The sequence below is a fragment of the Eptesicus fuscus genome, chromosome 6 (assembly GCF_027574615.1).
Source record: "Eptesicus fuscus isolate TK198812 chromosome 6, DD_ASM_mEF_20220401, whole genome shotgun sequence".
NCBI classification, from domain to species: Eukaryota; Metazoa; Chordata; class Mammalia; order Chiroptera; family Vespertilionidae; genus Eptesicus; species Eptesicus fuscus.
In genome coordinates, this window is record NC_072478.1 from 76,383,865 (window position 1) to 76,406,684 (window position 22,820).

At 41.5% G+C, this 22,820-nt stretch overlaps 1 protein-coding gene across 1 annotated transcript in view; it reads right to left on the minus strand.

The window, feature by feature from the left end:
• The window catches only part of TRPC7 (transient receptor potential cation channel subfamily C member 7), a 141,605-nt gene extending 122,698 nt beyond the window's left edge, over positions 1 to 18,907 (minus strand). The window contains exons 1-2 of the mRNA XM_054716742.1: positions 18,891 to 18,907; positions 774 to 1,551 (exon numbers count right to left, since the gene is read on the minus strand). Of these exons, the coding sequence (XP_054572717.1) occupies positions 774 to 1,551; positions 18,891 to 18,907 (795 nt within the window). The remainder of the gene's footprint in view (positions 1 to 773; positions 1,552 to 18,890) is intronic.
• Between the last annotated feature and the right edge of the window lie 3,913 nt (positions 18,908 to 22,820).

Consider the following 22,820-nt stretch of genomic DNA (forward strand, 5'->3'; position numbering starts at 1 on the left):
CTGTCAAAAGAATTAGGTCCCAGTCTTCTCTTTTAGGGGGAATGTCAGTTGACAGGAAAAACATAGGCCCACTATTGAATAGTGGACTTTGGAGATGGGTCGCCTTCCCCTAGGCTAATCTTGTAGGTACAAGTTTTATCAGGGTGGCTGATTTACAGGGTTTTGCCCCATGCCCATCTACTGGGGTAATAAGCCCAACTCTACAGACAGTTTTCATTTTCATGTGTCTTCTCCTCAGCCCTTTGACAGGACAAAGCAATAGCTTGCTAAATTGAGTAAAGCTGCTGCCAAGTCTTTCTAGCATTAGATATGAAACTGAATCTAAGATTAGCACAGTCCAGGCTGGGATAGAGGTGTGGACAAGACAATCAGAACCATGCAGGTGAGACAGCAAGTCCAAGACCTGTGTTAGGAAACCATTGCTGGACTTCTGGCCACTCCTGAGCTCTCTGGGGGCAGAACTGAGGTATTTGCACCAGAACCACAGTGTAATTCTGCCTGCTTGCCATTTGTCTTCTACAGCATGAGTTGGTGTGTAAATCGTCTCTCCACCACACTTACATGGTTTCAAATATTCCGTGTAATGGGCTGCTTTTTTCCCTCCAGGCCTATATCTGACAGATTGAGGAAGTGCCCTCCTCCCTGTGAGCCCAAAAGACAGGACCTCAAGGCCTTCACCTGTGTTAGACTGGAAGACAACCTGTTTAGCTACTGGGCACATCTGGAAGAGCCCACTATACAAGCTGCCTGCAGGGTGGTAAGTGGTGAATTACCTTGAATTCAGTCTCAATGTTGGCTAGTCTGGCTAATTCATTGCTTAGCTCCAGTGCGGTGAGGACAGGGTCTTCACTGGACAGGGACAAGTAGGCAGCACTTGCCAGTCCCTTGTAGGCATTCATGCGGGAGCGTGAGTGGCTGAAGGAGTCCTTCCGCTGCTTCTCGGTGCACTCATTGCACTTGCAAAAGTAGTCATGTGGCCGCTCGATGCGGGCACCCTTGAGCAGGAGGATGTGCACGATCTCGTACTCCTGGCAATGGGCTGCCAGGATGATGGGTGTGATATCGTGGGAGAAGCGTGTGCCATCCTCATCATAGGCATAGAAGTCATCATCTCGGAGTTCCTGCTCTAGTGGGCTGAGCGTCAGGCGCTGGCCCTGAGCAAAGGCTGGGTGGTTGAGGATGGCCTCCACGATGCGCACATAGCCCTTGCTGATAGCCAACAGCAAAGCATCCCCCACCCGTGCCAGGTTCTCCTTCTTGAGCAGCAGCTCTGTGACCTCCAGGTGTTCATTGCCCACAGCCAGCTGCAGTGCGTTCTGCCCCATGTAGTCCACACAGTTGAAGTTGAGGGTCTTGGACTCTTCCAGCATTTTCCTGACCACCGGGATGTTGCCATACTCGGCCGAGTCCAGGAAGCGCTCCTCCTCAGGTGTCAGGCTGGTGCCCTTCTCATTAAACATGTAGGCAGGACCCCGGATAGCCTGGCGGCGGCCTTTCTCCCGTAGTGTTGTGTGTCGGCGCTGCATATTTTTGAAAGTGCTGCTCCCCAACCTGTGGGGCGACAAGGCAAAGATGCTCGGTTACTCTGCTATGGGCCTGTGGGTTCCCCAGGGACAGAGCAAATAAAAATTGTTGTGATAAAGAAGAATTTCATGATTGGAATCTTAGGAAAAATTATGAAATCTTACTAGAAATAATTGTCTTATCACTGAGATTAAGACAAATTAGAGGACCTGAACTATTCTTATTCAAGTGAAAGAATTGAATTCGTTATCTAGCATCTACACCACTTGTGGGGAGGAGTGGTAGCAGAGCTGAAATGTGGTTTTAGGTGGAGTGTAATGGGAGATGGAGGTGGTGGGTTTGGGTGCTGATATGGCTGACACAGGCCAAGGGCTGTTGGTTTTATTTCCATTTGTACAAAGCTGAGTATGTCACTTTAACTTCTCTGAACTGTAGTGCAATGGTTCTCCGTGCTCTCACCTGTACAACGAGAATAACTTGTGTGTGCCATAGGGTCCATAGGAGGATTAAATGAGGTAACATGTATGTCGAAAGTACTTAGTCAATATTGGTTTTATTCTGTCTCCTTCTGACTATTGATATGCTCATTTCTCCAAGGGCTGTACCATAGAGATGGCTACCATGGATACTACTGCCTTTGTATTGTTCCCAGTAACAAAATGCAATAATATGCAAGCCAGTCACACATTCGTTTCTACATTCATTGCTATCCTGTATGGTAGGGGTAGGGAACCTTTTTTTCTGCCATGGGCCATTTAGATATTTATAACATCATTCGAGGGCCATACAAAATTATCAGCTTAAAAATTAGCCTGCTGTATTTGGTCAAACATTTAATTAACTCACTTCTAGTGCCTTGGCATGGCCAGACCAAATGATTTTGTGGGCCTTATATGGCCCACGGCCTGATGTTCCCCACCCCTGCTGTGTGGGGACTGTGCTTACTTTCTGTCCCCATGGAGCCTAAGTACTTACAGAAGGTCAGGATGTGGCAGGGAGCATCATCCCACTTACTTATGGCCACATAGCAGCCCTCCTGAAAAAATTTAGCCATAACTTATTAGGATCAAACCTGGGGTTTTTTTATGGATGAGAGGGCAGGTCAATTTATATACAGGTTCATTTCTAACTTATTTTTTCCCATTGTGACATAGTGTAGAGTTAATAATATACTACTAGTAAAAGCTATTAACATTTATTAAGCACCTACTAAATACCAGGAGATATACTAAGAAGTTCATATACTTCACATGTATTACTTGTGTAATTCTTGCATCCACCGTATGAGATCATATTGTTTCCTTTATCTCAGATGAAGATCATGAGACAAGTATGGCTGAGAGATGGGCTTTGAGGTCAGAAGGTCTAGAATCAGATGCCTTGGTCCACTTTTGCCAGCCTTGTGACTTTGGACAAGTTACCTAATGTTTAGTTTGCCAGGGTTTTAAAGTGGCAGACTAGAGAAAATAACAGCCATAGCATAATTTGAGCTTGAACCAGATACTCATCTCCAGCTAGTCTTCAGATCTTGAGCAAGTCCCCAGCTCAAGATGCTTTAACTATAAAAAAAGAGAACCTGGACCAGACATTTCCTAACTCTCTAAGAACTTGAACATTTCAAACTTTTCTGATTCTCCACTTGGCCCTACTCATATTTTTATTCTCCTTTTCTAGTCTACCTCTACTCATATTACTCAAGTACTATTAGATGGCATACATTTCAATAAGTGAATATATGTTCTAAAGAGGAAGAACTTGGGTATTTGTTTTGGACTACTTTCCATATTTCTCACTTTATGTTTGTTATTGGTCATGCCTCCATGCATTAAGAATACTAAGTATTTCACTTAAGCCATTTGTAAAAATAATCACAGAGGAAGGCTTTTAAATTAAACCTAGGGTTTTGAGATTAAAAAAAAATAGTAGTGTCACTCAGTCTTGTGATAAAAAAAATTGGGCTTTATTTAGTTTTCTGCTCATTTCACTATTTAACTTGCTGAGAACCTTTTGGTTTTAGCTCCTTTAGGGGGCCCTACAGCAAAGACTTGGAGGTCAGAATTTGTACTCTCATCTTTCCTGGGCCTGAGTCACACTTCTTGGGAGAAATTGCCTAACTAGTCAGTGGAGCAGCTTCTTTAGCTGCAAAAGGTAAAAGGCATAATTATGGGCAACTCCCTCAAAAGGCAGCTGTGGGAGATAAATCCTAATAGAGTGCTTTATGCTTCTTTAGGAAGAGCATATGAACTGCCATCCACTTTTCTAAAGTGCACTTTGATAGAAGATGGCTGGAGAAAGATTTTTAGGATTCAAGTTCGTGAGCTCCTTCTGAGCCCATTACTCTCAACAATTCTACTATTCCAGAGAGGCTGGCTGCTCGTTGATGCCAAAGCAGACCATAGGTTGGGAGCCAGCCGAGGAGGGACTCACAAATAGGGTGCAAGTATGTATTATTATAGGTTTTTCAAAAGAAGAGGAGGTGATTTAGTTGAAAGCTAAGCATTCACCTAATTTTAATTCCCAAGGGGGCTAGTTTCAAAGGATGTTATGAATTCAGTTTCAAGATCTGTCATCTGTATAGACAGACTCAGGTGGGAATTTAGCCTGCAAAAGACTAATAATCCTCATAGAATTACTTAGCCTGGTCTATGATGATGCTTCTACTCCTTTAGGGAGCACCTTTTAGGACTTGGACATCACAATTCTACCCAAGAAAAAGCAGTTTCCACTCAAGAGCATCTGAGCAGTGTGTGAGAGATGAAATGGCAGCAGTCCTGGAAAGGATTTAGCTTGATAATACATCACTTTCCATTAGAGGTCTGCTCAAGAGGGCGAATAGGTCAGACTCCAAGGTCAAGGATATACAACTATTACACAACAACAAGCCATGGGGAGATTAATTCAAAGGAAATATAATAACTACTGAACCAAGTCAGAGTAGAGAAACAGTTCACAAGGAACACATAAGTACCCAATCTAAATTCAGAGTCCACATGACTATCATAGACACTACAACCTACAAATTTAAAGGATGTTAAAGCATTATTTGTTAATTCCCCTCATTACACAAACAAACATACATAGCAAGGTATTAGCATTCTCATTTTCTGGGTGGAGAATCTGAGGTAGGTAAAGCAAAGAATAAACCTTAGGGCAAGTAATTTCTGCACAAGAGTAGAGCATCATATATATCTTGATGTTTCTATAATAATTACGTTTTATCAAAGAAAAATACATATGTACGACTAGTACTTGCCTGATGTTAAAATGTCCTTACCACTTGACATGCGTTTTTTACAAATGACCATGAAAGCAGATAACCCAGAGTAGTAAATAAGCCTCTTTTTCCCAGCCCTTAAAACCTCAGCTTTGAGATATACATTTGGATGCTCACAGACTTATCAATTCTTCTTCTTTCCTAGAAGAATTTGGTATTGATAAAACCTTCAAATCATGTATGCACACAAGCATATAATGGGACATGTGACTCAGAGAGATTACTTCCAACATCAGGTGTTTCACAGCAGACCCTGAAGCCACATGAATTAATCCAGATATTGGTGGAGGCCTTTTACCCTGATGTTCATCTAATAATGTTTTTCATACATTTATTTTTCAGCTTTGTTAAGGTATAACTGACAAATCAAATAGTAAAATGTTTAAAATATACATTGTGATGATTTGACACATGTATACATAATAAAAGGAATCCCACCATCTAGTTTACACATTATTCATCACGTATGTGTGATATTATATATATATATATATAATATATACTAGAGGCCCATTGCATGAAATTTGTGCACGGGTCGGGGGGGGGGGTGTCCCTCAGCCCAGCCTGCTCCCTCTCCAGTCTGGGACCCCTCTCACAATCCAGGACTGCTGGCTCCAAACTGCTTACCTGCCTGCCTGCCTGATTGCCCCTAACCGCTTCTGCCTGCCAGCCTGATCACCCCCTAAACACCAGCCTGATCAACACCTAACTGCTCCCATGCTGGCCTGATTGCCCCTAACTGCCCTCCCATGTTGGCCTGGTCACCCCTAACTGCCTCCCCTGCAGGCCTGATATACCCCCAACTGCCCTCCCCTGCAGTCCTGGTTCCCCCCAACTGCCCTCCCCTGCAGGACTGGTCCCCCCCAACTGCCCTCCCCTGCAGGCCTGGTCACTCCCAACTGCCCTCCCCTGCTGTCCTGGTTGCCCCTAACTGCCCTCCCCTGCCAACCCAGTCACCCCCAACTGCCCTCCCCTGCAGGCCTGGTCACCCCCCAACTGCCTTCCCCTGCAGGCCTGGGTCCCCCCCAACTGCCCTCCCCTGCAGGCCTGGTACCCCCAACTGCCCTCCTCTGCCAGCCTGTTCACCCCTAACTGCCCTCCCCTGTAGGCCTAATTGCCCCCAACTGCCCTCCCTTGCAGGCCTGGTCCCTCCCAACTGCCCTCCCCTGCTGGCCTGATCACCCCAAAACTGCCCTCCCCTGCTGGCCATCTTGTGGTGGTCATCTTGTGTCCACATGGGCGTGGCCATATTTGACCACATGGGGGTGGCCATATTGTGTATTGGAGTGATGGCCAATTTGCATATTACCTCTTTATTATATAGGATATTATATACACACACACACACACACACACACACACACATATTTGATGAGAACATGTAAGTTCTACTCTCAGCAAATTTCTGTTATCAACTATGGTCACCATGTTTTATATTAGATCTTCAGATGTTACTCATCTTAAAGTTGAAAGTTAGTACCCTTTTATCAACCTCTCCCTAGTTCCCCCATTTAAACATTTATACACCTATGAATACATTAGGCCACCATATTCTTGCCATTTAATCATGACTTTAGTCAGGCTTTAGCTATATGATTCACATGGGTTGGAAAGAACCCATAAAAGATATGTCAGAAAGAGGAAGTCATTTGGTCCACCATAGATGGAGGCCAAAGCTGACACTCATGAATTAGATGTGTTTCTCTGATAGACTCTGGGGATCTTGTCGCAGTTTTAGGGTCAGTAAGGAGCAAAATGATTCTCCCTATGATGCAATTAGCATTTGATTGCCCGTACTTTGATATTTTTCTTAAAAATGAACTTTGAATGCAAATGAATTTTTTTGCATATATTATTGAGATAGTGAGTGATCAAACTCATCAAATACCTCAATTAAGATACAGTTTTTCATTTTTCATAAATGCATACATTGACATTTGATGTCATTGAGAAGGGTTCCAGTGGAAACAAAACTATCTTTGAGAGGAGAACTGATTATTAAATTTCCTCTTAAACCCTTGGTTGCTATTTTTATCAAGCTGCTCTTACAGATGCATCATCCAGCCAGTCTGAAGGAAGCCAGATGTCAGTGACCTATGAAAAGTATGAATTCTGTACCCTAAGTGCAGGGATTGTTGTTAATTACTGATGAGAAAAGGCCACTTAATCAAAATGTCTTTTTAGAGATATTTGTTGTCTTTTTTTTTTTTAATTGGGACATGCACCATAGGTCTCTGGAAATTATTCAAGCCTGAAACCAATTCAGTTTATAACATTCCACAACTGAACATAAAAGCAAACAAAATCCAAGAGTCAGGTCAGTCACCCAGGACAACCTAGTTCTGGTCTATACAAGTGTGCATATTGAATTTTAGTCCAGAGCAACAGTGGTGAAATAATCAAGTGATAGTCAAGTGATTTAGAACCTTCTCCTAAACCTCAGCTCTCTTACCAATGGAAAGAGAATCATTGAATCTATCCTCCATGTGCTTCAGGACCACAGTGGGAATGAAGTGATGTATGTTAAATGCCCTGAATACTATAAAGCCTTATACAAATGTCCATGACAGTAAAGATCAAAACCCTACATATCTGTACACGTAGGTAAATTATTATAAATTGGCAAACAGTTTACACTGTTATTTTTCAACTTGGCTATTTTTCTAAATGACTATATAATAATGATAGTTAACATGTATCACACATTTGCCATCTGACAGACACTGTGTTAAATACTTTATATGAATTATTATTTTAAACTTTTACAAATCATATGATAAGCTTAGCTATTTTCTGACCAATTATAATGATTAGCATTATGACACACTAACCACATGGCAGGCACCTTGCTGAGTATTTTACATGCATCATCATTTTAAATTCTCATAAACTACTGCATGACATAGTACTATTATTATTCTTATCTAATAGATAACAAAATGAGGCTCAGCTAAATTAAACACTTTGCCCAGACTACACTACTTGTGAGTGGTAGATCCACTATTAGGAGTCTAACCTGTCTGATTTCAAAGCCAGTGCTTTTGGCTGATATACTACTGCCATCCGTCTTCCCTCTGCTTTTTTCTATATTTCTTTAGATTGTAGAATGCTCCGTTAGAATGCAGGATTTCTGAGGGCAGGAGAATATAACTAGCTTATATGGTATATATACCTGGCATCTAGTACTTAACAATGCCTGGCCTATGGTGCATGATCAAATAACTTAATATATTTTTATATTCTTGATATATTTGACTTTGGGTTAGTCATTAAAGAAGACTAGTAAAATAGAGGTATTAATATTTAATGGTGGCTTCCTTCTTACAAATATAGGAGCCATTAATCCTTTAGCTACTATTTCCCATTTGTAACTGAGTTTCATTGAAAAATTAGTTTCCAGTTAGCTCCACTATAAATAATGGCCCATAAGTTGCAAGATGAGACAGCTAACATCAAAGGGTATATGGCTGACTGGGGCAGAAGACTGAGGTATTCCCACTTCTGCATAATACTCCTAATTTTTTTTATGTATTTCCAGAGGCTTTCAACTTATTTCTAGGTATCATCTTCCTCATTCTGTTGAAGTTGAGATAAGATAGTGCATATAAATTACAGTGCCTAGTAAATGCTCTAGTAATGTTGGATAACATTAAGTATTTTAGTTTATTACAATTATAATAATTGTGGATCTAGAGCATTCAAGTTCCCACCTAAGCTAGAGACAATAATTTGTACAACACATGTATTTTGAATAAATATATCCACCTATTTTTACCATGAATATATAAGAGTTCATATACCTTGTCAAGTCATGTCCTACAGGAAACAAGCAAAGTATCCTTCTGCTTTTAATTACAATGCATTATACCAATATATACTTTCCATCCAAACAATTCTGTTAATGTGGATTTTCCATTGAACCTTAGATTGAAAATATTATCTATTGCTCCGGAATGTTGTTAATAAATGATTTTACCAGCATTTTTTTCACCAAATCATTATATCTGTAAACATTTACAAAAGAGGTTATTCTCAATATTTTCTAGGTACCTTATATATTAGCCATCCAAGTATAACTAGTGAGTTGTGTGTGCTTCTTTTACTTCTTTCTTTTTAAATCCTTATTTGTCTGTTTGGAACTGGGAAATTATGAAACTGGATGTTTAGATCTCATTGTGTATAGCTCAGATAGAGCTGAAACAAATTCTAATAGTTATGTTTTGTTCCCCAAAGAGTTGTCTTGTAATAAAATAGATATTGTTTCATTGACCTTGATGGTAACAGAGTTTGAAATGAACATCTACTACCAAAAGAGTAAGAGAGGCTCTTAAATTGTGAAATGACAATACTGAAAAAAGTAGCAGGTGAATATTTCTCTGGGGAAAAATGTTGATTGCTTTTCCTAAGCAAGAGATCCTGGAAGTTCTCATGAAGGATACCACATGCATTTTCAATTAGTCTCAATGATGCTCCACATAGTTCTGATTTTTTCTGGGTTAATTACTGCCTAAAGGAGTTAGCTAGTTTACATGCCTTAAGCTCAGAAACAAATGTTTTTGGAAAGATATTTTTATGGAATTATAATTGTGACATAGACCTTTATAAGTTGTTAAATAATTGAACAAGTATTACTGTTTAAAATATATTATTGAGTGAGTTTGAATTATATCCATAATGAATATTCTGGATTTAATGTCAATTCATTCATAAATCTGTGTGCCAGAGCTTCAAAAATAGGACCCACCAGCAGGTGGCATTCTGATGCAAAAATTCATGCAGTGCCACCAGACAGGGTCAATCATTATTTCCTCTTTCAATATACCCTGAATCCATTAAGCCTTTAAATTACAATGAATAGTAGGGGCACTTAAATAGAATTTAAGTGAATTTACAAATTCATACTTAAAGAGGGAGATTCTGTGTTCCAGAGTTTCAAAGCTTGTGTCAAATCCCTACTCAGATTAGATCTTTTATTAAGAATATATTCATTATGTTGAAATTTATGTCTAAAGGATGTATCTTCAGCAAGGCAAAGGAAAGAAAAATAATCTCTTTCTTCTCTAGTGGTGCCTACTTATTAAAATATAGCCTCTGCCCTCATCCTACCCTCATATTTATATTAAGATAAATGCAACCACAAACAAACAAACACTAAATTAAGAAGCTGCCAGTAGTGAAATAGGAGAAAAGGAAGCAATACTCTCTTCTAAGCTTAAACTATGTACTCCAGTACAAAGGACTGGGCTACCAGGATGAGTTATCTATTTCTAAATGGCTTTGTAAAGTTAGACTTTCAATGAGAAGTAAAAAAATTCCTCTACCAACCCAACAAATAAGAAAGATTTTAGATACAGATTTACATCTAAGTATTCAAGCAATGCAAGAGAGGGAGAGGGCTAATAAAAATTTAATTCCATATTTCAGTAAGATAACAACCTCTATGGAAAAAACAATATGAAAGAATCATCATAGCTGCTTACATTGAGGGTGAAACACGAAGGCTTATCTCTCCTTTAGATGATGGGAATCTGAAGTTGAGTCCAGGGAATCTGGCTCCCCATGGGTGGTAGCCGAGGAGGTGCTGCTCTCCGTGGTGCTGAAGTATAGCGCTGGTCCAGTGAGTGGAGTTAGCAGGATGTGAAAGCGCGCACTTCACTCCTTTGTGCTGTAATGGTAAAAACTCGCCTTCCGAAGCAGACCCGCCTTCCTGTGTCTGTTTTTCCTCTAATCCGGGGGAAATTTCCCAAGGAACATGACGGAGAAGGATCCGTGTATGAGAGTGGCATGCGGTGTGGTGATGGGTTGGTATAGTCCCCACCCCCTCTCTCAGACAGTTGCTTTGTTAGGGAGGTAGCAACTCTGCTGAGCTCCTCAGGATTTCTACCTACCCCTTCCACCCTCCTCCCACCCCTCAACCCTCACATCCCTACCTCAGTTATATAAGGCAGTAGGTTCTGGCTCCTGAGGCAGAATATTCATCTGTTTAAATAAATGAAAAATGAGGAATGAACTAGTTTCTTACCTGTTGTGTCTCCATATAAATTTACAGAGGGAGGGAATTAAAAAATCTAAAACCAGAGGAACCTGAAAAATGACAACAGTAGTTTCCTTTAATAAGCTTTAAAGACACACCCCACTTTGCCTTCTGTGAGTGATGCATCTTCTACCTTTATCTTTTTTGCTTCATATCTTTTTGCATTGTCTAGGAGCAGGAAGAGGTAATTCAAGTCTGATGTTAGTAACAAGACTGGAACAGGATTACTTTTCTTTTGTAACTTTCCATTTTTTGAAAGGAAATTCCTAATGCAAAACTCCTTTTCCTCCACAGTTCCCATTCTCATCAATTGCTATGTTAACAAGTGGTCTGCTCTTTTAACACTAAGATATTGTATTGGCCTTATTGGATAGAAACCTAATTGAAATTCAGGGTCAGACAAAAGTAGGTTTACAGTTGTGAGTACAAATTATGTGAAACACAGAGTTTATTCTTCTACTGTTATTTATTAATTATTTCCACAAACAATTGTAAGCCTACTTTTGCCTCACCCTGTACTTCCTCTGTGAGGGAAACCAGGATTACTCCCAGGATCTACCTTGGTCGCTGAACAATAAATCAAGTCATTTATTAACAAATGACAGTCTATAAAGACAGTTTATGCAAATGCAATATTTAGGATGAAAAAGTTGGCTTATAATGGATTTTGCACAGTGCCATTCTAGATTTAGATGTAAATCAAATGGCATGGTTCATTAGTATGCTACTAGCATTTACTCTGAAAAGAATATGATATATAGGAGAAGACCCAGGACTTTTGATTCACTTATTAACTGTTACATTTGGCATAATACTTAACTCATTGAGCCTCGGTGTTCTCCTATGTAAATAGTGGGTAATAATGCCTTTTTCCAAATTTGTAATAATTAACTGGGAAATAACATATACAGAGCACCCAGAAGATTTAGCATTTAAGATATGCATAGTAAGTTTGAGTGTTCTTCTATTCTTGCTCAAGAGAGATTAAATTAATTCTCTAGTTAAAATTCTCTAAGAAACTTGACACAAACGCATTTTATTTCTGTAGGCTCCTACAAAAGCCTTTCAATGTTAAAGATTATGCTTTGTTGAATAAAACACCTTTTCAAAAAGTTAAAAAAATTAACACTAAACATTTTTTATAGTCTGAAGGACAAGATTATTTTTAAAAATTATAATCAGCAACAAATACATTTAATTATTTGAATAAAATGTTAAGAACTATTTTGTATTGCACTGAAGTGTAAAACAAAATATGTAATTCAATAAAAATGTCTTACACAACCACAAGGTTAGATTAGCTGTGACACTGATAACATCCTTTTGATTATGAGTCTCATCATATTGATTAGGGAAGCAGTATAGGAAAGATACTCTTAATTATAAAATGCTTTCTTAAAAATACTGTGTTATAGCTTTTAGTTGATAACAGTGGAAATGGATTCTTATTATAGTCTGTTTTTAGTAAGCAACCAAGAGAATATCTCCATGACATTTTGACATGAACTATATTCTTGTTTCTATTCATGATGAGTTCATTAAAAAATCATATTTTTAAGAAGTGTATCAATGATGGTACAGTTATATATTTGGAGGAAGTGAGCAAACTATTTTATAGGTACATAACTGAAGAGAGGTCTGAATCAGGCCAGACAGTTCTTCAAAAGTGATAGGCTAAGATGATGTTTAGTGAAGGTTCCAACCTTCAGTGTCTGCATTATTAGAAGCTTTATTGCTTCTAGAAGATATACATGACACATGGATAAACACTTGTAATTTTAAAAATGTTACATACATATAAAATATTTTCAGCTCTAGCCACTTTTGCTCAGTGGCTAGAGCATTGGCCTGTGGACTGAACAGTCCCAGGTTCGATCCTGGTCAAGGGCATATGCCTGGGTTGTGGGTTTGATTCCCAGTGGGGGTTGTCCAGGAGGCAGTTGATCAATGATCCTCTTTCATAATTGATGTTTCTATCTCTTTTTCCCTCTCCCTTCCTCTCTGAAATTAAAAAAATATGTATTTTCAATATGTAAGACAAGGAAGTAATTAGGTTCTTACAGAAAAAAATTTAAAGTTCAGAAGACTATTAGCTCACTGTAAAAAAGAAGGAATTCTTACCATTTACAACAGCATGGATGGAACTGGAGAGCATTATGCTAAGAGAAGTAACTTAGTCAGAGAAAGATAAATATCACATGATCTCATGCATTTGTGGAATAAAATGAACAGCATAAACTGATGAACAAAAATAGAACAAGAGTCATAGAAGTATAGAAGAAACTGTCCAACTTATGAGGGAAGGTGGAGGGTGAGGGGGTAAGAGATCAACCAAAATATTTGGATGCATGCATATGAGCATAACTAATGGACACAGACAGGGGAAGGGTGTGAGGGCATGTGCTGGGGGAGTGGGGACAGCTGGGGAGCAGTCAATGGGGGAAAAAGGAGACTTAGGCAATACTTTAAACAATAAAGAATTTAAATTAAAAATAAAAGAAGACTATTAGCTTTTGGACTAGAAGGTGTCTAAGGTTCATGTATAAGGTCTTGAGTTTGGTTTTCTCCCAGGGTCACAGTAGAGTCCATACCACTTCTAGCCAAACATCTTGCGTTTTACTAGTAATTCCATATATTCCATTTCCTAAGTGTGTCCCTCACTTATAAAATCCTATCTAATAAAAGAGAAACATGCAAATTGACCATACTTCTGCTATGCCCACAAGCCATGCCCACCAGCCAATCAGGAGTGAGTATGCAAATTAACCCAACCAAGATAGCAGTGGCCACAAAGCTGGAGCAAGCAGGAGGCTTGGGTTGCCCCCCACGATGGAGGAAGCCAAGCTTCCCGCCTGCCCTGGCCTCCACTCAAGGCTACAAAGTTTCAATTATAGAAGATAAATAAATCCCAGATACCTGCTTCCAGCCTATGCTTGGGTCACCAGGGTGTGTGGCCGGCCTGCAAACCACCACAGGTCCCTCGCCCAGGCCACCCCATGCCCCAAGGGAACCCCCACCCTGATCCGGGACACCCTTCAGAGCAAACCAGCCAGCCCCCACCCATGCACCAGGCCTCTATCCTATCTAGTAAAAGAGTAATATGCAAATTGACTGTCACTCCAACACACAAGATAGCTGCCCCCATGTGGACACAAGATGGCTGACACAAGATGGCCAGCAGGGGAGGGTAGTTGGGAGGGACCAGGTCTGCAAGGGAGGGCAGTTGTGGGCGATCAGGCCATCAGGGGAGGGAAGTTGGGAGGGACCAGGGCTGCAAGGGAGGGCAGTTGGGGGCAATTAGGCCTGCAGGGGAGGGCAGTTGAGGGGGACCCAGGCCTGCATGGGAGAGCAGTTGGGGGGGACCAGGCCTGCAGGGGAGGGCAGTTGGGGGGGACCAGGCCTGCAGGAGAGGGCAGTTTGGGGGGGGGACCCAGGCCTGCAGGGGAGTGCAGTTGCGGGGGGATCAGACCAGCAGGGGAGAGCAGTTATGGGCGATGAGGCTGGCAGGGGAGGGCAGTTAAAGGTGACTGGGTTGGCAGGGGAGGGCAGTTGGGTGGGACCAGGCCTGCAGGGGAGGGCAGTTGGGGGCAACCAGGCTGGCAGGGAGGGCAGTTAGGGGTGACCAAGCTGGCAGGGGAGGACAGTTAGGGGTGACCAGGCTGGCAGGGAAGGGCAGTTAGGGGCAATTGGGCTGGCAGGGGAGCAGTTAGGCATCAATTAGGCTGGCAGGGGAGTGGTTAGGGGGTGATCAGGCTGGCAGGCAAAAGCAATTAGGGGCAATCAGGCAGGCAGGCGAGCAGTTGGGAGCAATGTGCAGGCTGGGCTGAGGGACACCCCCCGCCCCCATGCACGAATTTCATGCATTGGGCCTCTAGTGAAAGTAATAATAGCCTTTCACTTGTGGAGTTATAGTGAGGATAAAATGAGAGAACTCACATGAAGTACTTGCAGCAATGTCTGCCACATAGTCAGAGCTTAGCATTATGTCAGTTTTCATTATTAATAGCTTACTCTATGACTAAACAGTGAACATGCTATATTGATTTGTTCTTAGACTTTGTATGTTCTATCATCACCTAACAAGCCTGTTAAAAATATAAATTTCTGGTGCTTCTTTTCCAGAGAATTTGCATTTCCCTCCCAAAACTTCTGGTGAATCTGATGCAGCCATAAGTTTGAAAGTCTGTTTCAAATGCCTGAATCCTTTGGGATGCTCATTCTCTTTTATTTTACTCTAAAAATGCTCTTTAATAGTCTGTGCTAATTTGTTCAGTTACTGGACAGTCCTGGCTATTTCTCCTAAATACAAAGAGCAATATACTGAGAAGACTTTCATTTTTGATTTAAGAAAGTGATCAGTTTTATTAAAAAAAATACTACTTGGAATGTCCAAAATCCACTATGTTAAATTCATATTCAAAAAGAGTAAGACTCACTCTCATCTTGCTTTGATTGCAACATCACTGGAAAACTTCCCCAGAGTGAGCATAAGATCTGGGAAAAATCCTGTGCTCTAGATGGTTCTCAAGTCATGAAAAAGTGTATCTTTATTCACAGATTGGGAATGACTACAAATGGTACTGTGTTTCAATGTAGTGATAAGAAGAATACTAATTTAATCTTGTTCATTTTGTATGTGTTTTATGGAAAATTATTGATCTTCCTGTTTGATTCATAGTTTTGTGGATTCCAATGGTTATGACTTTATAAGATTTATATCAACTATAATTGGCCAGTGACCTATTAAAGTTTTTTTTTTAAGCAAACAGCAATTAATATGAAATAATTACTTATTCATAGAGATCCCCTTGCAAAGGGATAGCCGTCAGTCTATAGACTCTACTATCAGATTCTTGAGTGTCTGCCTTAGCTACCAAGAGCCACCATATTTAAGGTCCAACCTTTTACTGGGTAGCCTGTATCCAGTGACTGAGCAAGATGAGAATATATAGGCCATTTTAGGGACCCGCTAATGAGCAACACTTATTCCAGAACACACTGCCATATTGGCCAAATTATCATAGTTTGATTTCTGTCTCTGTCAAATCCTACTTCATCTCAACCATCTAGCTGGCAGTGAGGACCTCATCACTCATCATATGTGGAACATATACAGCTCCTGAACCAAAGTGATGGTCCAGTTCCTAAACTTTTACTTGTGCTTAGTCTGGAGGTTATACTGGTGGAAGAGAATACTTTATCAGGTGTGATATATAATACATGTAAAACTTAAGGAGAAATAATAATGGTAAGTACAGTGGTATTGGTGGCTATTGTTAAATGCCACTGATGCCCAACAGAAAGATAATGAGTAGTGGAGGGTGTGTAATAGACCATTGAAATCCAGGTATAAAAACCAGAGGACCACTTGGTTGCACACAGAGAAGCTCTTATTAACTCTTGAGGATGGGTAGAGAAAATCAAAGTCTAAGACTAGGAATTAATATTCAGAGTACTAAATTTCAGGGATGACTGAATGCCCAACCAAAATAGGTTTGTCAAGCCAAGTTCAGTTCCTTGGTTGGGAAAATCTAGGATTCTAATGGGATGAGGATATTTGCATGGATGTTTGTGAAGATTTTGACTTTCCATACACCCCTGAACCCTTGAACCTACAGAAGTGGCCTACTCATCTCACCATCTTGCATTGGGAGGCATTATACAGGCCTCTTATCCATGAGTTATCATGTACCTGGCCCTGGGACCCATGCCACCTTCCTCACTGACCACGGAGGTTAAGTTGTTCACAGGCTATCACTGGGGTTCATTTGTTCAGAGGATCTGAGTTGACATTTATATCTAGAGAGTAATGCAGCAGAGGATGTTCTGAGTTTGGTAAGGTATGAAAGGAGATAGTGCTACAAGAACTAGCCAACATGTGTTAGAAGGAATCAGGGAGTACAGTGGGATTGCAGTCTAAGGACACTTGATCAAGGGGCCTGAAATAAAAATTTGATAGTGAAGAGTTTATTGCTTTAGAAATGCTCTTTTGAATTACAGGATTTAATATTTTTTACAAGGATGCCAGGGGATAGTGTGAACTTACTAGTAGGATGGCCCCAGGAAACAAGATAAAAGCAAATGCCCACATTACAAAGTTGAAATGACACAATTCCATGGCAGAAGATACATATCATACATTTGTCAAATCCGTAGATTATACAACTCCAAGAATGAACACTAATGTAAAATGTGCACTTTGGGTGATAATGATGTGTTAATGTAGGTTTATCAGAATAACAAGCTTACAGATGTAGGGATGTTGAATTTGATCTGTTATGTTTGGCTAGAAGGCCATGAGATTATTAAGTTCATGGGACCTAAAGGACATATCTTTTATGAAGGGCATAAGAAATGCACTGGTTAGAGGGGTACCAGTATCACTAAAATTTTTAGGGGTAGATCTTCTCTGTAGTCCAGGGGTGGCAGTAGGATAGTTTTTCTTTAGAACTTGGCTCACTGATAACAGTATACATATAGGACCCTGAAATAATGGAGGTCAGGTAGCATTGCTTAAACATCCTAAACCAGGCTGTTGCAAAATTGTAAACCAGCAAGACTGGAGGGGGAGGCAAGAGAGTGGTGGTATATAGAGTTATGGAAATGATTAGCAGAAAATAGATCTCTAAAGACAAACTGCATGGATAGCTGAATAATATTCAGCTTGTGCCTGTAGGAAAATCAAGAAAGGATGATCAGCCAAAACCAGTTTGGCTCAGTGAATAGAGCGTCGGCCTGCAGACTGAAAGGTCCCAAGTTCGATTCTTGGTTGCGGGCACATCTCCAGTAGGGGGTGTGCAGAGGCAGCTGATCAATGTTCCTCTCTCATCAATGTTTCTAACTCTCTCTCTCTCTCCCCTTCCTCTCTGTAAAAAATCAATAAAAAATACATTTTTTTTTTAAAAAAAGGATGATCAGTAGGCTGAGAATATGCTACTTCGATAAAACGTCATGATCCTAAATGTATATTACTTAGTGAAAGATACCAGTCTGAAAAGGCTACATATTATATGATTCTAACTATATGAAATTAAGGTAAAGATAAAACTGTAGAGATAGTAAAAGGATCAGTGGTTGCCAGGAGTTAGCAAGGAGAAGAGGGATGAATAGGTGGAGCACACAAGATTTTAGGGCAGTGAACATTCTGTATGGTACTATAATGGTAGATTTGTATCATTATGCATTTGTCAAACCCATAGACTATACAACACCAAGAGTGAACACTAATGTATAATGTGCACTTTGGGTGATAATGCTGTGTTGTATTTTTAATGTAGATTTCACAAATGTACCATTTTTAATGGGGGATTTGATAGTAGAGGAGGCTGTGCATGTGTGAGAAGCAAAGAGTATACGGGACCTCTCTGTACTTTCTGTTCAGTTTTGTTGTGAACCTAAAACTGCTTTAATACATAGTCTGTTGTGGGAAAAATGTCATGATCTTTTGTCCAATTTCTGGATCTGATTGAGTTTTCAGACCTGGAATCCACTGATTAAAGTGTTGGATTGATTCCTATGAAAAAGAAAATCTAGGTTTTTTATATGGTAACTAGAGGCCCAGTGCACAAATTCGTGCACAGGTGGGATCCCTCGGCCTGGCCAGCAAGCAAGGCCTATTGAGGGGCTGGCCGGCCAGGGGGAGGGACTCCTAGAGGTTGGCCAGATGCAGGAGGTTGGCTGTGGGAGCACACTGACCATCAGGGAGCAGCTCCTGCATTGAGCGTCTGCCCCCTGCTGTGAGTGCGTGATTAGCAACTGGTTGACTGGCCATTCCGGTCACTTAGGCTTTTATATATATAGATGATTATTCTAGCTCTTCTCTGAAAGTTCCTATTGTTGTTTACTTGAGTAGCTTTGCACTCGGGGGAAAAGAGAAAGTAGAATGCCCAGGCATTTTGAGATCTGTTAGACACAGGATCTGAATTGACATTAATATCCATAGATTCAAGACCACCTCATGGTCCCCTTGTTAGAGTGGTGGTATATAGTGGTAAGGTAATAAATGGAGTTCTAGTCAACATTGAGCTTACAGGAGGTCCACTGAGTCCATGAACTCACCTGATGTCCATTTCCATGGTCCCAGGATGTAAGTGAGTTTGTTAACCCAACAGTTAATGCAACCTCTACATTCTGTCTTAGTCATATGGGATAAGAACTATCACAGCAAGAAAAACCAAACCAAGAAAAACTACCCCCCACACTCCACCATACAAGATAGTAAAATAAAAAAAGGACATAGCATACTGGAGAAAGAAAATAATGGAAATTAATGGCACCCTTCAGGATTTAAAGGAGAGGTGATAGTCCCCAAGGTGCCTCCATTTAATTGGTCAGTCTAGCACCTGGAGAAATCAATGGCTCTCCAGCAGGACTAGGTTGCAGTGTAAGCAGTCCTGCTCTTGAATCATACAGTCTGGCAGATGCAAGGGTATTAGGGGTTATCATTGATGGGAAAAGATACCATGTATAGTTTCTGTTAAAATCTCAGAATATACCAGCCATTATGGGTTGGCACAAGACTGTACTCACTTCAGAGTGCCCTGAAAGTGTGGCAAAGGTTTGATCAAGCCTGTATGTTATTCTCTGCAGAATCCTACTTCCTTCTTCCTCTCTTCAACAATTTAGATTACAAATAAACATCTTGCATCCAAAACTCCATCTCTGATCTGTTTCTAGAGAACTCAACCTGCAACAGATGGCCTACAGGGATATATAAAATACAAACTATTGTATCTCATTGGCATGCCTTTTATTTATTTTTCTTGCTTAATTCCTCTGGCTAGGATGTCTGGTATTATGTTTAATAAAAGTAGTGAGAGGGGACATCCTTGTCTTGTTTTTCACTGTTGAGTAGAATATTAGCTGAGGGTTTGTCATATGTGGCCTTTATTATGTTGAGGTACTTTCCTTCTATGCCCATTTTATTGAGAATTTTGATCATAAATACTTGTTGTATCTTGTCGAATGCTTTATCTACATCTATTCAGATGATGATATGATTTTTATCTTTTATTTTGCTAGTGTGTTGTATCACATTGATCGATTTGCTGATATTGAGCCATTCTTGTTGCATTCCTGGAATGAATTGCACTTGTTTATGGCATATGGTCATTTTAATGTGCTGTTGTATTAAATTTGCTTATATTTTGTTTGGAATTTTTGCATTTATGTTCATCAGAGATATTGGCCTGTAATTTTCTTTTTTGTATGAAGTCCTTGCCTAGTTTTAGTATCAGAGTAATGTACATCCAGATGACCAGTAGGTAGATGAAAAGATGTTCAACACTAATTATTAGGGATTGCAAATAAAAACCACAGTGAGACATCATCTCACACTTGTTAGAATGGATATTATAAAAAAGACAAGAAATTGGTGCAGCCACTATGTAAAACAGTATGGAGGTTCCTTAAAAAATTAAGAATAGTACTACCATATGGTCCACCAATTACTATACTGGGTGTTTATCCAACGAATATGAAAACACTAATTCAAAAAGGAATATATATATTAATTCCTGTGTTCATTGCAGCATATTTACAATAGCCAAGATATGGAAACAACCTAAGTGCCAATTGATGGCTGAATGAATAAAAAAAAAAAAATATAAATAAAATATATATGTAAAAATGTCATATAATAATAGAGTAATATGCAAATTAACTGTCACTCTGTGACAAAACTGGCGGCCCCCATAGCCACAAGATGGCAGCATCCAGTCCCCTCAGCCCCAGCTGCTGCAGTGTCTGGGCCTGTCAGCCCTGCTGGGGTTCGTGGGGACCAAGCAGCGAGGCTGGATCTGCCCCCAGACACGGCAGACAGAGCCCCAACAGCAGGGCATGGGGGCTTCCTTAGCACGGAGGCAGCAGGAACACCCCCAGGCCCAGCAGACAGAGCCCAGACAGCAGAGCATGGGGGATTCATTCGTAGAGTGATGGCGGGGAAGCCCCAGGCTCCGCAGACAGAGCCCGGACAGCAGGGCATGGGGGCTTCCTTAGTGCGTCAGTGACAGGGAAGTCCCCAGACATGGCAGACAGAGCCCAGACAGCAGGGCTTGGGGGCTTCCTTAGCAAGGTGATGGTGGGAACACTCCCAGGCCCCGCAGACAGAGCCCGGACAACAGGGCATGGGGGTTTTCTTAGTGTGTTGGTGTCGGCGAAGCCCCCAGGCCTGACAGACAGAGCACACTGCAGGGCATTGGGGCTTCCTTCGCATGGCGCATGGCGGTGGCAGGCAGAGAGTGGACAGCAGGGCATGGGGGCTTCATCTCCATGGCTGCAGTGAAACCCCCAGGCCCTGCAGAGAGCAGAGAACCACAGGGAGTGGGCCTAAGCCATCAGTAGGACATCCCCTGAGAGCTCCTGGATTGTAGAGGGTGCAGGTTGGACTGAGGAACTCCCGTGCATGAATTTCACGCACCGGGCCTCTAGTTAATGGCCGAAAGCTCGACTCAACACTGGAAGTCAGTCATGCAATCAGTGCTGGATTGCCATGGTGACCCAGCACTGACTGCTGCTGCTGCAGGCGTGGCAACCCAGCACTGACTGCTGAGGTGGCTGCGGATCAGGCCTGGAGAGAGGCCTGGAGAGAGAAGCAGGGGATGATACATAGCCTCTATGGCAGCTATTGATCAGCCCTTGCCTCTCTCTTTCTCTCTTGGCCTGGCCAGCAGTGTACCTCTCCTTCTCTCCAGGCCTCCGCAGGGGCTGCAGATCAGCCCTGCCTCTCTGATCAGGCCCGGAGATAGGCCCAGAGATACTGACTGGCATAGAAACCAACCAATCAGAACCAAATCTGGGTGAACTGCAGGGAGCAAATGGCTGCCTAGGAGGCAGAGATTTTGACACTGACTGGCATAGAAACTGACCAATCAGAACCTAATCTGGGTGAACTGAGAAGGCAGAACCTAAGGTGGGGGCTGAGGAGGGGTTTTAATGTCTTAAATACCTTGGGGGCGAGATCAGGCTGGCAGGGGAGGGCAGTTGGGGGCAAGATCAGGCCGGCAGGGGAGGGAGGTTGGGGGTGAGATCAGGCTGGTAGGGGAAGGCAGTTGGGGGTGAGATCAGGCCAACAGGGGAGAGCAGTTGGGGGCGAGATCAGGTTGGCAGGGGAGGGCAGTTAGGGGCAATCAGGCAGGCAGGCAGAGGCAGTTAGGGGTGATCAGGCAGGCAGGCAGAGAGGTTAGGAGCGATTGGGTAGGCAGGCAGAGGGGTTGGGGCAATCAGGCAGGCAGGCAGAAGCAGTTAGGGATATCAGGTAGGCAGGCAGGTGAGTGGTTAGGAGCCAGCGGTCACAGATTGCAAGAGGGATGTCCGATTGGAGAGGGTGTAGGCTGGGCTGAGGGAACCCCCCCCCCCCCATGCACGAATTCCGTGCACCGGGCCGCTAATGTGTGTGTGTATATGTATACACACACACACACACACACACACACACACACACACACACAATGAAATACTTCTTAGCTACAAAAAGATGAAATGTTGTCACTGAAGGTATTATACTAAGTGAAATAAGTCAGGTGGAAAAGGACAAAACTGAATGATTTCACTCACGTGGAATATAAAACAAAAGTAACAAATGAATAAATAACAAATGAAATAAAAAACAAAACAAATCATAGATACAGACAAAAGAATGTTGGTTACCAGCTGGAGAGGGGTGGGGGGGGGGAGGGAGGATGAATTGGGTAAATGGGGTCACATATATGGAAAAGGAAGAAAATGAAACTTTTGGTGGTGAGCACACAGGGTATACAGATATTGAGTTATGTTGTACACCTGAAATTTATATAATGTTTTTAACCAGTGTTATCTCCATAAATAAAAAGTATAAAACAAATTCGAGATAGATGAAAAAGAATAGGACAATTTTAAGGATAGGTTCATAAACTTTTCGATTTAAGTTAACACAGAGATATTTCCCTGAGTCCTATCTATAGGCTATAGACAGGCTCCAGTTTTTCTGGAAGCCAGAGTGAGATAAAAACA